The following is a 16,572-nucleotide window of genomic DNA, read 5'->3' on the forward strand; positions in this document are numbered from 1 at the left end:
GTGTGCATGCTCAAATCCCCAGATGGGTTAAACGCAGGAATCCCCCACCCCCACCCAAAAAAAAAAAAAAAGTGGGAGCTGCTTCTTTCCTGCAAGTGGTTTCCGTCCAAACCGGAGGGTTCTGTCCAGTGAGGGGTTTCAGTCATGGGACTGCAACATCGGACAGGCTCAATTTCTGTCCAACATGGGGCTTCTGTCACTCATGTTGCACTCAGCCCAGTGATGAACCCTGATCACCCCCCGTGTCAGTTCTAACACTCCAGTGTTTAAATCACAGCAATGAGATCAGATAAAGTATCAACGCTTTTATTAAAGGTGACATTATTTACAGGTAACCAAAGACAAGATTCTGCGCAAAACTGGGTACAAAGTGTTTATACATTATATATATATATATAGAATTTTTATTTATATCCTGGAATTACCAAGAAAAAAAAAAGTATAAAACAAAACTCCAGGAAAAATTTTTTTCATTGCATTCGGTCAAACATTCAGGAGGCGATATTTACACAAAATATTTACACTTACACACACTTTCACTCACAATTCACTCGATTTAATCAAACAGAAAACTCAGGATTGCTGTGGCTTTAAGAAAAATCTGAGAAAATAGGTTTGTTTGGTTTTTTTTTGTTTTTTTTACTCAGTATGGCTCCAAGAGAAACAGGACACTTATTTGAGTTCATCACAGGTTAAATAAAACCAAAAGAACAGGTGAGGGAAAAAAAAAAGGCCTAAACTTGTTTAATAAAAACATGAACCTAAATTCATCCTTTTTTTTTGGAATTTTTGGGCTTTTATTTTGCTTAATCTTACACCAATCAATTTATTTTAAAAATCATTCAAAAAAAAAAAAAAAAAAGATCTTAAATCCAAAAAGGTTTGCAATTTTATGCCTTTTTTATTTTCTAAATTTCCAACAAAATCCAAAATACAGCAAACTAAAAACAAACAATCTAAAATCTATCTATGGATAAACAACAAAATATTAAATTACTTTTAATTACTTAATTAAAAAAAAATCTATTGCAGGTCTGAAATAAAATTGGAATTTTTTTTAAAGGTGCAGGATGTAGTATTGATATTTTTGGATCCGATTATTTTCTTTATTTCAGGCTTCCTTTGACATTTTTCTTAGTTGGAATTTAGTGCCACTTCACTGCTAAGCCCCGCCCTCGGTAAAACAAAAACAAACAAACCACACACATAAAATAAAAACAAACAAACAAACAAACAAACACCCAGACCCCATGAGTGAGGTGTTGTATTGGAAGGGGGTGTGGTTTGTCAGAAGGCTCAAAATATTACATACTGCTGCTTTAAACTGAATTCCCTGATTTATACCAAAACCACATGATTTTGTTTTCCTTTTTGTTAAAAATAATGGAATATTTAAGATGGAATTGTTTAGTTCCAGACAGAAAAAAAGCAAAAAGCAAAACCAACCATGAACCGGTAATTATTTTATTTTTTTTATAGGTGGAGCGGTTTCACATCAGGGCCTCACTGAATGACGATGTATTAAAGGTCCCATGGCATGAAATTTTCACTTTCTGAGGTTTTTTAACGTTAAAATGAGTTCCTCTGACCTTCTTAAGTCACCCCAGTGGCTAGAAATTTCATAATGTGTAAACCAAACTATGCCCAACATTTGAGAATGGCGCGTCAAAACGGCGCATTGATAAGCTCTTCCCTTTACTACGTCAGCAAGGGAGATGATCCCCACGCCCCCCCTCTGGATTCCCACCCACTGTATGGATTGCCCCGCCCAGTTGTAGTGAGGAGACCATAGAGGACACAACAACATGGCACCACCTAAGCGAGCGAAACATGGAAATTGCGCTGTACATGGATGTGACAACACAGAAAAGAGTCTGTTTTTACTGCCGACGGGAGAGCCCCTGAAGACGCAGTGGCTTAATTTTATTTACTCCAATAATACGCCGTCGAGTCTACCTAAGACGGTGTATGTTTGTCGGAAGCATTTTACTGATGAATGTTTCCACAACTTGGGACAGTACAGGGCAGGTTTTGCACATCAACTGTCACTGAAGCCTGGGTCCGTACCAAGCATCCCTGCCGCATCAGCAACAAACACCGAACAAGTAAGTGTATAACTGGTCGTTTTGCCGTGTTTTAAAATCGGTGCCACGTTAGCCTTGCAATGGCTACATTAGCTGTGCAGCTAACCGCTTCCTGCAGTTAGCCAGGTAATCTGCGCTACAAAACTAAAGAGCATGCAGCATGCTCTGTTAAACTGAGTTTAGTCTGGAAATTGGCTGTAACTTATGAGCTTATGTTTGACTATTGCTCCGCAATGCATGTCTTCTGTTGGATAAGCGCTATGTTGCTGTAGTTGCTGCTTCTATCCTCTTTGGTTATGGAGTGCGTGTTCAAGCCTAGGGTATTATACGTTCGTAAACTACCACTCCGAACACTCTCACCCTCTGTTCTCTGTGTCACGTCGAGTTTATGAAAGGAGTCCGAGGGAGAACGGGGTTTTGTCTTAGCAGCGTGGCTACAGGTGCTGATAGCAGCGAGTATGTGTGCGTGCAGCTTGGTCAAGCCCCTCCCCCCATGGCCCGCCCCCACCCTCTACCCTTCCCCGCCTCCTGCTTCTCATTAGCAAAACGACGCACTGGGAAAAGCGCTGAAATGGGGCTTTCTCCCAGGAGGCTATATCTACGTGCCGAGGGTTCATTTCGAGAAAGGCTGCGGATATAACATCCGGAAACCTCCACGAGCCCGTTTAAAGCATCAACAAACCACCATGCCATGGGACCTTTAAATCAACAACTCCACCTTAAAACTGGAACTGTGCATCCATGTATTAAACTGTGATTATGAAACAAAATATTCATTACTAATTAAAAACTCTGAATAATTATAATAATGAGCTGCAGATGGAATTATAATGATACCAAAAATTTACATAACTTTAATACCTTAAATTTTCTATTTTTAAAAAAAATTCCAGAGAGAAAAACATGTTCATTTTAGTGTTCTGATATTCAGACATGTGAAATAAATTCATTAAAATTAATTTCAGGGTGCCATTATGATACCAAACTCAACACCACATGAATTGCAGGTGTTTCCTGAACCCTGAATTACTATTTATCAGTTTTTTTAAACGATAATTGTATTAATTTTGTGCGTTTTTACTTCTTTTAACAGCCTGGCCTGAGCAGAACACATAAAATGACTTAAAATTTAAATTTATACGCTATTCTCGCTGCCCAATCATCCTGTTTAACTCCAACACTTAATAAGCTCCGTTAAAATTATAATTTTTATTCTATTTTTAAAAAATGATTTAGAAAAATAATACAGGTTTTTCTTTCTTGAAATGCTCGCTCGAGATAGTTCATTAATTTAAAATTTCCCAAACAATTATTTAGATGCCGTTAATTCATAATTGGGAGAATTTAAAAAAAAAAATAATTGAGCAATTTAAATCAAAAGCAACAGTTTGTAATTGCACTGTGTGTGTGCGCGCATGCGTGTGCACAGTCTAGAGAAAGAAGAAGAAAAAAAAACAGTGTGTGTGTGTGTGTGAGAAAGAGTGTCTTCCATACTGATGTTTAGAGACTCTTGGGTTGCCAGCTCCCCAGAAATCCTGCTAACAGTGCTCCAGATAGTCAATGACTCGGGAGATGGATTTCTGTCCCGTGGTCCCCACTGCGCACTACAGAGGGACGAACACAGACACACACACACACACACACACACACACACGAGTCTCTGTGAACAGATTGCCATTATATGTAAAGAAAAACTCCATCCTGCAGCACAATACAATATGTTTATGCCAAAATAAACATCTGTGATGTGTTCAGTGCAACTGGGGCTACTTTATCAGGTGGCGCTGTATTATCATTATTCCTGCGAGAATTTCCTCCTAAAAACAAAAGCGTAAGATTTTATTTCTCTCTCATTTGCCAGTGATGTCTGTGCAATCGCTGGACTCAAAAGTCCCAGAATGCAATGCAGCTCTACGCCTCTTACATGTGGCTAGTTATTATTAATCTATAATATGACGAGTGCGATGTTGTTGAGCACAGTGGACTGATATGAGAGCTGGACAGACTAAAAGGCTAAAGCGCCGCCGCATCGTTCTCTTTCAATAGAGATGAAGCAAGGGCTTGTTTGAGTCCCACAAATAAAATCAGGATGTCGTATACCTTATGCAGAAACAAGCAGATTACACTGCATACAATTTCATGCCTATTATCGTAACCAAACGTGTAAACCTGGCAACCTGGATCACCGCCCGTCAGGCACCATTTTAATCAGGGTTTCACTATCAGCTCCATGAGGCGTGTCACTGCCAGATGTTATAAACACTTTCATTAATTTCAGAATGATGGATGTTTCAGATCAGTTTAGTCAGATCTCGTCCCGGGGTCCACTGGGAGCCCATTAAGAGTGGAGGAAGCGCAGAAGAGCGCAATCCCACGGAGCATTATTAGAACAAGAGCAGCACTTTCTCTCTGTACACATCACAGTGCCGTGAGTGTTCAATAAATACACATCGTATCATATACCATGACCCCAACATCAGAGCGAGGGAGCAGGAAAAGAAAAAATAAAGCCTTTTTCAAGTCAAATATGAGTGGAAATTGATTATCTCTCTCTCTCCTATAATATACACATATATATGTATAAAAATAAATGTCTTTTATACATGACCCATCATTAGCTCGCTTCTGTTTAGCACCTACCTTCCCCAGTTGCCTAGCAACAGTTTCCTCACAACTCTTAACACTGTGCGTTTAACTTTAAACATTAACAGCAGCACAAGTTCACAGGTTATGTTTGACCACAATATTAACGTGACAGAAAGTTGACACTTATTACACACTAATTGTTATTTCTAATCACAAAAAAAAAAATTTGTAAACATGTTTCTGTTTATCATTAATATTTTCTGTGCAGCTCACCGTCAGGTTCATGAAGTTGAGGAACTTCTTCAGCATCTCAGTCATGATGGAGAAATCTCCTTTAGGCAGGCTCTCTCTCACGGCCTTCACATTCACCTGTAAAACACACACACACACACACACACACACACACACACACAGTTATACACCTACATCACACTGTTTAACATCAGAAGCTACTTGACTAAAGCGTTGCAGTGCAACACAACATGTATTACAGTGTATTAGAGTGTTATTACAGTGTAATAACAACATTAAAAGAAATTCCAGGTGAAGGTGTTACTGACCGGACTGTCCTGACACACACACCCCAGCAGCAGAGCAGTGTATGATGCCACTATACTGTCCTCCATGTGTTTCCCAGCATGCTGTAAGACTAACACACACACACACCACAAATTACACAGTTACATCACTTTTACATTTTACACACAGACACACACACAGTTGTGTGTACGGTTACATCACACACCTGAAAACACACTCACTCACATATATTAAGAATAACCGTGTATATACACACACACACCTTTATTAAAATCGAGCTCCTCCTCCTCTTCCTCCTTCTTGTCATCGGTGTTATTTTCCGAGGCGACCCACTGCATCTCTCCGCTCGTCACCTGCCACTGCCCGCTCTCATCTGCCTGAGACTTCGGTGCCTCACTGATGATGTCATCAGCCTGCGCCTCCGCAAGCACAGCCGCTCTCTCACGTTCCAGGAAGAGCTGCACGCGTACACATGTACAAAATCACTGATTCCTCTGCATGAACGAATAATTAATGTGGCTATTAAGTTGTCCTGGAGACATGTGACTCAGCAGCGATTCTAACATCGAGTGACGGATTTAATTTCTTAATTATAGCAGAGATAATGCTATAAAATGTATAATGTAAATGTTGGATTAATCAGCGCTGGGACAAGTTTAAGACAATGCTCATGATTCACTTTCGACTTATACTAAAAACTTAGTGTTGAAATTCTATCCGAATGAATCAGTATAGTGACTCGTTTATGTTAATGCCTCAGTTTTATAATTATTATCCTACAGAATCAATACAGTGACTCATTTATGTGAACGCTTCAGAGTTATGATTCTTATCCTAATGGATCAATACAGTGACTTGTTCACGTTAATGCCTGTTATGATTCTTATCCTAATGAATCAGTACAGTGACTCGTTTACGTTAATGCCTCAGAGTTATGATTATCCTAATGAATCAATAGTGACTCATTTACATTAATGCCTGCTATGATTCTTACCCTAATGAATCAATACAGTGACTCGTTTACATTAAAGCCTCAGTTTTATGATTCTTATCCTAATGAATCAATACAGTGACTCGTTTATGCTAATAATAATAACGGTTGTCTATCAGGGTTCTCCACGAGGGGTTTTAGAGGTGCGGGCCGCCTCCCTTTCTGTGATTCCCGCCCCCGTTTAATTTCTGCCGCCCGTTTACAAAAGGAAGAGACGTCCCTTTGTTTTCTTTGTGACAGATAGCCTTTCTCTAATGGAGTACCGACAACGCGACAACACCCGAGTGTGAAACTCATTTACCAGCAATTAGTTTAGTCAGTCTGACGATTATAGTCTAAGAAAAGCGTTTCACACTTCGGCATTTTTGACACATTGTTCTCGCGCCGGGAGATAACACGCCTTTATAATAACGTGTGAATCGACACCAAGTTCGAGATAACTGATCGTTATTGTCGGCAGAGAAATAAAGGATAAAAACAAAAAGTTCAAAGTTGGTGCGGCAAGCGTGATATTGCCTATAAAAGCGTGAGGATATAACCTGGCTGTCGGTGTTACTGTAGCTCTTGAAGTGCGTACACTCTGTCGAAATGTCTCTCGAGCGATTCGGTTTTACGTGTAAGCGTTCCACTGTCGGCAAATTTTATGCAAATGACATGTAAATTTATGCAAATTTGTTTCAAGGTCATCCGATTGACCCCCACCCCCCTATATTTTCAATCCATGGAGAACCCTGTCTATAATAATACATTTCTATCGTGCCTTTCAATATCGGGGTGGGGGAACCATAATCAGAGCAAGATTATGCAGGGATTTGAAAGATACAAGCAATATTTAAAATTTGATCCGGGACTGAACTAGCAGCCGGTGTATCTGAGAGAGAGGGGATGGGGTGATGTGAGCAGAGTGTTCAGTATGGGTTAGAACTCTAGCTGTAGACTTCTGACTATATCGTAGCTTTTGTAAAGACTTTGCAGGAAAATCTATGAAGAGTGAAGTACAGGAATCTAAACAAGGCATAATGAAAGCATGAAGCAGAATTTGTGCATCATTATGAATCAGATGGAAATGAGCAATGTTACGCAGGTGAAAGAACCCAAGTTTGGTGAGTGATTTAATCCAAAGTTCAAAACTGAGTGATGGATCAAATAGTCCAACATTTCTGACAACAGGAGCAGGTTTAACAAGCACACCATCAATACTAATAGAAGAGTTGGATGATTCAGTTTGTAGGGGTTCGGGGCCGACAAATAGGACTTCAGTTTTCTCAGTGTTTAACTTGAGAAAGTTTTCTTGCAACCAAAACTTTAAATCTGAGACACAGTCACTCAGTGTAGCAGGAGGGGGGTCTGCGGGTGACTCAGTACTGAGATAGAACTGAATATCATCTGCACAGCAGTGACAGTTAAGGCCATGGTGACGAATTATATGACCAAGGAGTAAGATGTAGATTACCAAAAAAAAAAAAAAGGGGAGGTGAAGAACTCATCCCTGAGGGACCCCACAGTTAACAGGTACCAATGATGGACTTGTCTGAACCGACTCTGATACACTGTTATCTGTTTGCAAGACACGACCTGAACCACTGAAGGGCTATGTCAGCGATACCATTAGAGGAGAGACGGGAAATGAGTACTTTGTTGTTAACCAGGGCTTTGAACCAGAATTTTTTTCCTATTGGTTCGTTCCGAACAGAAACGGAATTTTAACGTTTCCGGTTTTGGGTTCCACCATTAAATAGACGTTCCCGAACCGGTGAGAACAAAAAAATTTCGTTCCCAGAACGGTTAATTACGTTCCCTGTCAGCTGTTTAACAAATGGCTATAAAATTATGTCTCTGTCTCATCCAGCTTAAGCCAAATGTAGGCTAATTCTATTACAACCTTCATTAAATAAGACAAGAAATAATTCAAAACAATTATTATTTCAAATGTTGGCGATTTGGATTCTCAGTATGTCTTCCCATCGACACAAACAGAAATGAAAGAGAATTCGTTTAGTGTGTTACCAAAGGCTAGTGATGCCCTATGCATTGATAGGCTAACAGAGGTTAACGTCATTTAATGTTCGCGAGCCTCTCATTAACGTGGACAAATATACTGATATCGTGTTTGAAATTGACGTTTTTGAATAACGATAGACTGCAATATTTACCTCTTATTTAAGACGTGGAGACGTGATAGTAGTCCACCCTCCCGCTCTCTCCATTCAGTCAGCGAACGTCACACAGGAAGTGAACCCCAGCGGGTCATAGAAACTTGCGCAGGAGAAGAATGACTTTTTTATTTGTAGGCTACGGAAACTTTGAGGAACAAAATAAAAACCGGTATTAACCAGTTACCATTATTTTTAATAAGCGTTTCTGTTCCGGAACATAAAAAATAATAAAGTTTCTGGTTTCGTTTCTGTTCCATGTGAAATAGAAAAAGTTCCCGGTTTTCGTTCCTTGAACCAGTTCAAAGCCCTGTTGTTTGTTAACAGTCTCAAAAGCAGCAGCACTTAAGTCAAGAAGGAGGAGAAGGTTGAGAGAACCACTACCAGTACGGTGGAGATCATTAACAACATGCAGAAGCGCTGTCTCGGTGCTGGGATGTGGACGGAAACCAGATTGAAAAGGGCTCAGACTGCATTTTCATTAAGAAAGGTGTGGAGTTGAATACTTACTTTTGTACTTGGGCAGGTCTTCATTCGCCAAGCGAATCTGCCTGCTCGCAGGTATCTCGCGTGGTGACGGACCACAGGAGGCGGCGCCAGCCGACTCGATCAGCAGCGCACTTCACTCCGTCGGCCAGGCCGCAGCTTTCTCCAAGATGATGTTGTAGATCGTCAGTTAACAGTCTATGTATGTTTAGCCTCGGGCGACCAGAAGATCTGCATCCATAGGTGGGGACCCAGTCCAGCAGGCGTCTTGGAATTCGGTCATCCGGAATTCTTGCGACATGGCTGAAGAAGCGAAGGCGATGAAGACGAATGATCGTTTCCATACTACGGCAGCCAGTTCCCTCCCCGATCTCATGGTTTGGAATGAAATCGAGAAGCCGAACCTTTAGCATTCTACGGAGACAGTTGTGGTGAAAAGCATCGAGGTGGCGCAGTTGGTGTTGTTTAAGTGCCCACGTAGCACAGCCATAGAGGAGGATTGTAATGACGCCACTCTCATATATTCTGGCCTTGGTGCTGATCGGGATGCCACTGTTTCTCCAGATGTTGTTTAGGGAGTTAAATGCACTGGATGCAAGACCTATCCGGATGCCAATCTCCTTGTCAATAATACCATCACTTGAAATTATTGAGCCGAGATCGCGAAAGTGATTTACTTGCTCGAGAGGATTCCCTTCTACCTCAATATCTAATGACTCAGAGAGAGGGAAGGGAAGCTGGTTGTGAAATTTTCCAGCAAGCATAGTTTTTGTTTTCTTTGCGCTAATCTGTAGGCCTGCTTCCTTGCCGTAGCTCACTATCAAGCCAGTTGTTTCTTGAAGACCGGCCGCGGAGCTATCCAGGACAGCTAAATCATCTGCATAGTCCAAGTCAGTGGCACAGGATGCAGGGTAGCGCGAGCTTCTCCTCTTTTGGAGCAGGAAGCCTTCAGAGATGGATTTGTTTTGGATGGCTTTTTCCATAACCCAGTTTAAAACCAGGTTGAAGATAGGAGGAGCTTGAATGTCGCCCTGTCCCATCCCGGACTTTACTTCGAACCACTCAGTGAGATCGTCACCGACGCGCACTGAACTGATGGCGTTAGTATAGAACGCTTTGAAGATGTTGATGTATTTCTTTGGTATTCCGTAGTGTTCCAGGGTTGCCCATATGTAGTCTCGATTTACGGAGTCGAACGCAGCTTTGAAGTCTATGAAGTTGACACAGAGTGGAAGACCATACTCCAGCGCACGTTCGATAATCACTCTTAAAGAGAAGAGCTGATCCATACAGGATCGATTTTTCCTAAAGCCGCATTGGTTTTCCCGAAGAGAGATATCAATGCCATCAGCCAACCTTAAAATGATGATTATTTGGAAGAGTTTGGAAGCACTGCAACGAAGAGTAATACCTCGGTTGTTCTCGCAGTAAGAGAAGTCTCCTTTCTTTCCAAGTTTTGTGATCGCACCTTCTAGCCAGTCAGAGGGCACTTGCTCTAAGCTCCATACTTTATCAAAAATGGGCAAGAGTTTCTCCACTGTCGCTTCACCGCCAAAGCGAAGCTCCTCGTTGCTGATTTGATCAACTCCGCCAGCTTTGTTGTTTTTAAGCTTCAAGAGCGCGCTTCGGATTTCTTCGGCTGAAGGAGGGTGCATAGGGAGATCAATAAAGGCCCCTTCTTCCACCGGGTTCATGGGCGGTATGTCAACAGAATTCTCCAGTGTGGGGTTTAGCAAATTTTCAAAGTATTCCCTTCATCTGCCTAATTTCTTACCCTGGTCGACGATGAAGTCACCGTTCTTATCTCTAACTGCAGTGGTATTCTTCTGCTTTTTACCAGACAGAACCTTAAATGTTATGCCAAACTTCCCTTTGATTTCCACCGCTAGAGGCGTGCTGGAGTTTATCCGCAATTCGGGATGCCCACTTTTCGCACACTCTTCTTGACCTTTTTGTTAACCTGCGAGTAAAAGGCATGGCTTGCTTTGGAAGGCTTGAGTCTCTTGATCTGATTACGCTTTTCAAGGAGACTGATAGTTTCTGTAGACAATCGCTTGTCACACGCCTTCTTCAGTTTTTTCTCTAAAGTTTCTTTTGAGGCAGAATGGAAGGCATCTTTAGTGTGCTCCCAGTCATCATCCAGAAAGGAACTCGAGGAGACATCCACTGAGTGACAGTGTAGCGCCTGTTGATATGCTTCTCTTTTTTCACCATTCCTTAGAAGTTCTAAGTTGGGTAAGTAGAGTTTTCTGCTTCGTTTTTGGGCTGAGAGTTTCAGGCGTAGTCTGCACTTGACGAGGTGGCGAGTTGTACATATGTCGGCTCCACGATAGCTCCGGACATCCATCAAAGATCGCCGCCAGCGTTTATTGACACAGATATGGTCGATCTGAGTAACAGTGTCGCCTTTAGGGGAGGTCCAGGAAGCTTTGTGGATATCCTTGTGTTCGAATAGACTTCCTCCTATCACGTATTCCTGTAACGCCGAGAAGTCCAGGAGACAGATACCGTTGTCATTCGCCTGGGTGTGATACGAGTGGCGTCCGATAACATTGGGCCACGTGTCAACATCAGATCCAACTCGGGTGTTAAAATCCCTTAGAAGGATACGAATATCATTCTGGGAAATATACCTGTGAGCCTTTTCAAGATTTCTATAAAACAGGTCTTTCTCTTTCTCGTCCGCGACTTCTGTAGGAGCATACGCTACGATGACTGTGATATTCACCTGACGGCTGAAAAACCTTGCAAACATGATTCTGGCCGAAAAGGGTGTGAATGATATCAGGGAGGTCCTTAGATGTTTTGCGATTAGGATTCCTACACCATGCTCCTTCTTCTTATTTGTCCCAGAGTAAATAAGAAGGGACCCATTGTCAAGAATGGTTTCACCAGACCCTGGCATGTGGGTTTCTGTGATGCCGAGAATGTCAATATGGTAGTCGGTGAAGGTTTGTTCCAGCTGATATAACTTGCTGGAATTACTGACAAGGGAGGTAACGTTCCAGGTCGCAATGGATAATGGCCGTCTTGCGAGGCGTATTCCTGGATGTTCTTTATTCTCCGTAATGTCTGATGCAGTGACATGTATAGATGATCTTTTACAATGACTACTACGAGTAGGAGAGCGTCTTGAAGAAGTTACGATCTTTTTGTAGGTGTAAGAGTTAGACTTCTCCTCTGCATCCTTAGGGCGATGCGAATCTTGAGACATCGTGCTAGGGGCTTCCGATCGAGTTTGGCCGGTAGCAGTCATGCGAGAAGGACAAGCATTCTCTCACGTGGTCACATCGCGTGAACTTCGCAAAAGATATCTGTGAGTTTTTGTAGCAATATAGGATTTTTACAAGGTAGGGAAGCTGCCCCTATGCAAAACCCCCAACCTGGAAGGCCAGGGTTCCAAGGATAAGAGTATCACCAGGGGAAAGACGTGTACAGCCAACAGGTGATGCCAGATGTAAAAAGCAAGCAAGCAACTGGTTTTGAGGCGCCAGTGACCCGCCTTCGCCCCTTCTCCTGTCGGTTTTAAACGGTTTCGCCACGGGAAGGCCAGGAGTTGGACATTTGGTTGACAGAGGCTGTATTTTGCACAAGCATTTAGGGATTTTATAGGAGTTAGAGAGCTTAAACTCTAATCCGCCCCTGGCGATATCAACCTTCGGAGTTGAATAGCTACTACTCTTTCCATCACTTTAGTTAGAAAGGGAAGATTTGAGACGGATTTATAACTGGAAAGAGATGTTGGATACAACTCCGGTTTCTTAAGGACAGTTTTGAGGGCAGCAGGAACAGAACCAGAAGACAGACATGTATTTATCACTATGAGAATAGGAGTATTAATATATGTCGGGGTGGGGGTGGGGTCAAGCAGACAGGAGGAAGGATGAGACTTAATGATGAGTTTTGTAGGTGGAGTAGGAAGATCATTGGGCGAGAATGAACGCGAAGCAGAAGGAAAACAGCGATGGATTTGCTCTTAAGGTAATGTAAAAGTGCCTGATGTTGCTTAGCTGGATTAGGGCATGCGGGTACAGGAGGGTGGAGGAGTTTGTTAACAGGTTTGAAGAGTGTCCTTGGCCTAAATATGGCACTAGGTATAATGGAGGAGGAGTAGTTGGAGTGAGCAGCATTCAGGGCGTCTATACTTGTGGATATGTTCAGTGTAGAGTAGCGAGTGGACAGTGAGGCCAGTTTTCTTATAAAGGCGCTCAAGATGCCAGCTAGTGGCCTTCATTACTCTCAGCTCCAGAGTAAACCAAGGACAAGAGCAGGCAGATGGAACAAGTGTATTCTTTAAAAGGGCTCGATCACTGAGTAATGCAGAGATGGTGTCGTTATAAAGGGAAACCATACCATCAGGGGAGGAGAGTTTATGTCGGTCCATTAGGAATGAGGGACTGAAGAGAAACAGCAAACAGATTGAAAATGACAGACCCAAGATTACGATAGGTGACGGATTTTATCAAAAGGAGGAGACACTGACTTAACGCCTCAGAGTTATGATTCTTATCCTAATAAATCAATACAATGACTTGTTTACGTTAATGAGCCAGTGTTATGATTCTTATGCTAATGAATCAGTACAGCAACTGATTTCTGTTCATGGATCAGAGATGATTCTTCTCTGAACAAATTGGTACAGTGACTCATTTAGATTAATGCCTCAGAGTTATGATTCTTACCCTCATGAATCAGTATAGTGATTTGTTTACGTTAATGCCTCAGTTATGATTCTTATCCTAATGAATCAATACAGTGACTCATTTACATTAATGAGTCAGTGTTATGATTCTCATCCTAATGAATCAGTGCAGCGACTCATTTATGTTAATGGATCAGTTATAATTCTTATCTGAACAAATCAATACAGTGACTCGTTTACATTAATGCCTCAGTGTTATGATTCTTATATTAATGAATTCGTACAGTGACTTATGTGAATGGATCAAAGTTATGATTCTTATCCTAATGAATCATTACCGTGACTCGTTTACATTTTTGCCTCAGCGTTATGATTCTTATATTAATGAATTCGTACAGTGACTCGTTTATGTTAATGGATCAAAGTTATCATTCTTATCCTAATGAATCAGTACAGTGACTCATTTATGTTAACAGATTAAAGTTATCATTCTTATCCTAATGAATCAGTACAGTGACTCGTTTATGTTAATGGATAAAAGTTATGATTCTTATCCTAATGAATCAGTACAGTGACTCGTTCATGTTAATGGATCAAAGTTATGATTCTTATCCTAATGAATCAATACAGTGACTCGTTTATGTTAATGGATCAAAGTTATGATTCCTATCCTAATGAATCAGTACAGTGACTCGTTTACATTACTGCCTCAGCGTTATGATTTTTATCCTAATGAATCAGTACAGCCACTTGTTTACGTTAATGGATCAGAATTATGATTCCTTTCTGAATGAATCAGTACAGTGACTCATTTACATTAATGTCTCAATGTTATGTTTCTGATCCTAATGAATCAGTACAGTGACTTGTTTACATTAATGATTCAGTGTTATAATTCTTGTCCTAATGAATCAGTACAATAACTCATTTATGTTAATGGATCAGTGTTATGATTCTTATCCTAACAAACTGGTACACTGACTTGTTTCGATTAATGCCTCAGAGTTATAATTCTTATCCTAATGAATCAGTACAGTGACTCATTTACAGTACACTAATGGATTAAAGTTATGATTCTTATCCTAATGAATCAATACAGTGACTCATTCATGTTAAAGCCTCAGTGTTACGATTCTTATCCTAATGAATCAGTGCTGTGACTCTTATACTAATGACTAATGTCTCATGATTCTTATCTTAATGACTCAGTGCTGTAAATCTAACACTCACTCATTCTTCCCCTTGGGAATCAGTGCTAGAATTATTATACTAATGACTCACTGTTGTGATTATCCTAATGAATCAGTCATGTGAATCTTTTCCACCAATGAGTTATAGCCCTGATTTTCATCAGACTGAATCAGTGCTGCGATGTGTATGCTAATAAATATTGTTAAATCAAATAAATACTAATATTTAAATACAAATTAATCCAAAGTTAACATGAGGATGTTTATATAATTATACACATTCTGACTGCTGCTTTTTTTTTTAACCAGAATCTCAGAAATCTACTCAGTGTAAATAGGTACATTGAGGTGAGCCGCTTGGCCTTGTGGTGCAAGGACAACAATCTCTGTCTGAACGTGGAGAAGACGAAGGAGATTGTTGTGGACTTCAGGAGAGCGCACACCCAGCATGCTCCACTATCTATCGACGGTGCTGCAGTGGAGAGGGTGAGCAGCACCAAGTTTCTGGGTGTGCACATCTCTGAAGACCTGTCCTGGAACAACAACACCGCATCACTGGCCAGAAAAGCCCAACAGCGTCTGTACTTCCTCCGCAAACTGAGGAGAGCAAGAGTCCCGGCCCCCATCATGCACACATTCTACAGAGGCACCATTGAGAACATCCTGACCAGCTGCATCACTGTGTGGTACGGCGCCTGCACCGTGTCCTGCTGCAAGACTCTGCAGCGCATCGTGAGAGCAGCTGAGAAGATCATTGGTGTGTCTCTCCCTTCTCTTATGGATACCTCACCTGCAAAGCCATCAGGATTGCAGGTGACCCCACCCACCCATCTCACAGCCTCTTCAGTCTGCTGCTGTCGGGGAGGAGACTGCAGAGTAGGGCTGCTCGATATTGGAAAAAATCAATATCACGATTTTTTCAGTAAATATCGATATCGCGATTTTTAAAACGATATTTATACACCTTTTTTTAAAGCCCTGATCATCAACACCTGAGGCACCGGGCCACATTTTTATAGTACAGGCCTCATAGGCTACCTGTCAACCCTTCCCGTTGTACCCTGAAACGCCTTTTACTTAAACTATTTACTGTGCAAGCGCGTACTTTGCATAGGTCCTATCGCCTGCACAAGGCTCACGTTCTCCTCACTCAACATTTCCGATCACAGAGGATGGAGCCAGCGCTGGGATTACCAGTGATTACTGCGTAACGTCCACACTGGCTCGTAGCCAGCCAAGGATAAAATCTCTCTCTCACACACACACACACACACTACAACGTAAGCTTGTGTGTTGTTAAGACACCAACATTAAACACGCACAATATAGAGACAAGTCCTTAAGAATTAACATACATGAAAATAGGCTTCTCTTCCTTCATCTTCCAAATGTGGACTCCGCTATCTTTTTGGCATGTCAGCATTGAAATACCATTTGCAGAGATATTTCACTTGCCATTAGGAAAAGTAAAAGCAACACATGATTAGGGCTACATGATTAGCAGGGGGACACCGTTTTAAGCGCACGGAATTTTAAAAACAATGTAATTACATCTGAGTCCGTCTACATCGCGCAATAAACCCGTCCTTAGCAGAACCTACTTCAAAGCATGATGCTAGCTGCAGATGCACAAGTCAAAATCAAATGAACCCAAGTAAACATGCCGCGGCGGGCAACATTAATAACCAAATTGCCTTACCTTAAAACGCTGCCTTGACCACAGGACGACTCGCAATTATTCCACTTAAATCCACATGGTTTAACACATCTAACACAGCTAGCAAGCTGGATATGTGCTAATATTGTTGTGCTTGTTTTCTTCCGTAGATGCCATTTTTACATTACCCAGTCCCACATCCAAAAATATGACGTAAATATATGTTAATTGTATTATTATAAC

At 41.4% G+C, this 16,572-nt stretch overlaps 1 protein-coding gene across 2 annotated transcripts in view; it reads right to left on the reverse strand.

Annotated features, from left to right (window-relative positions):
* Positions 1-290: 290 nt before the first annotated feature.
* wapla (WAPL cohesin release factor a) overlaps positions 291-16,572 on the reverse strand; it is a 44,558-nt gene continuing 28,276 nt past the window's right edge. For both annotated transcript variants that reach the window (XM_060933286.1, XM_060933288.1), the window contains 4 exons: positions 5,473-5,668; positions 5,231-5,319; positions 4,944-5,039; positions 291-3,688 (listed from right to left, as the gene is read on the reverse strand). In XM_060933286.1, coding sequence (XP_060789269.1) covers positions 3,623-3,688; positions 4,944-5,039; positions 5,231-5,319; positions 5,473-5,668 — 447 coding nt within the window. In that variant the 3' untranslated portion in view covers positions 291-3,622. The remainder of the gene's footprint in view (positions 3,689-4,943; positions 5,040-5,230; positions 5,320-5,472; positions 5,669-16,572) is intronic.

This window comes from Neoarius graeffei, chromosome 11 (assembly GCF_027579695.1).
Source record: "Neoarius graeffei isolate fNeoGra1 chromosome 11, fNeoGra1.pri, whole genome shotgun sequence".
Taxonomy (NCBI): domain Eukaryota; kingdom Metazoa; phylum Chordata; class Actinopteri; order Siluriformes; family Ariidae; genus Neoarius; species Neoarius graeffei.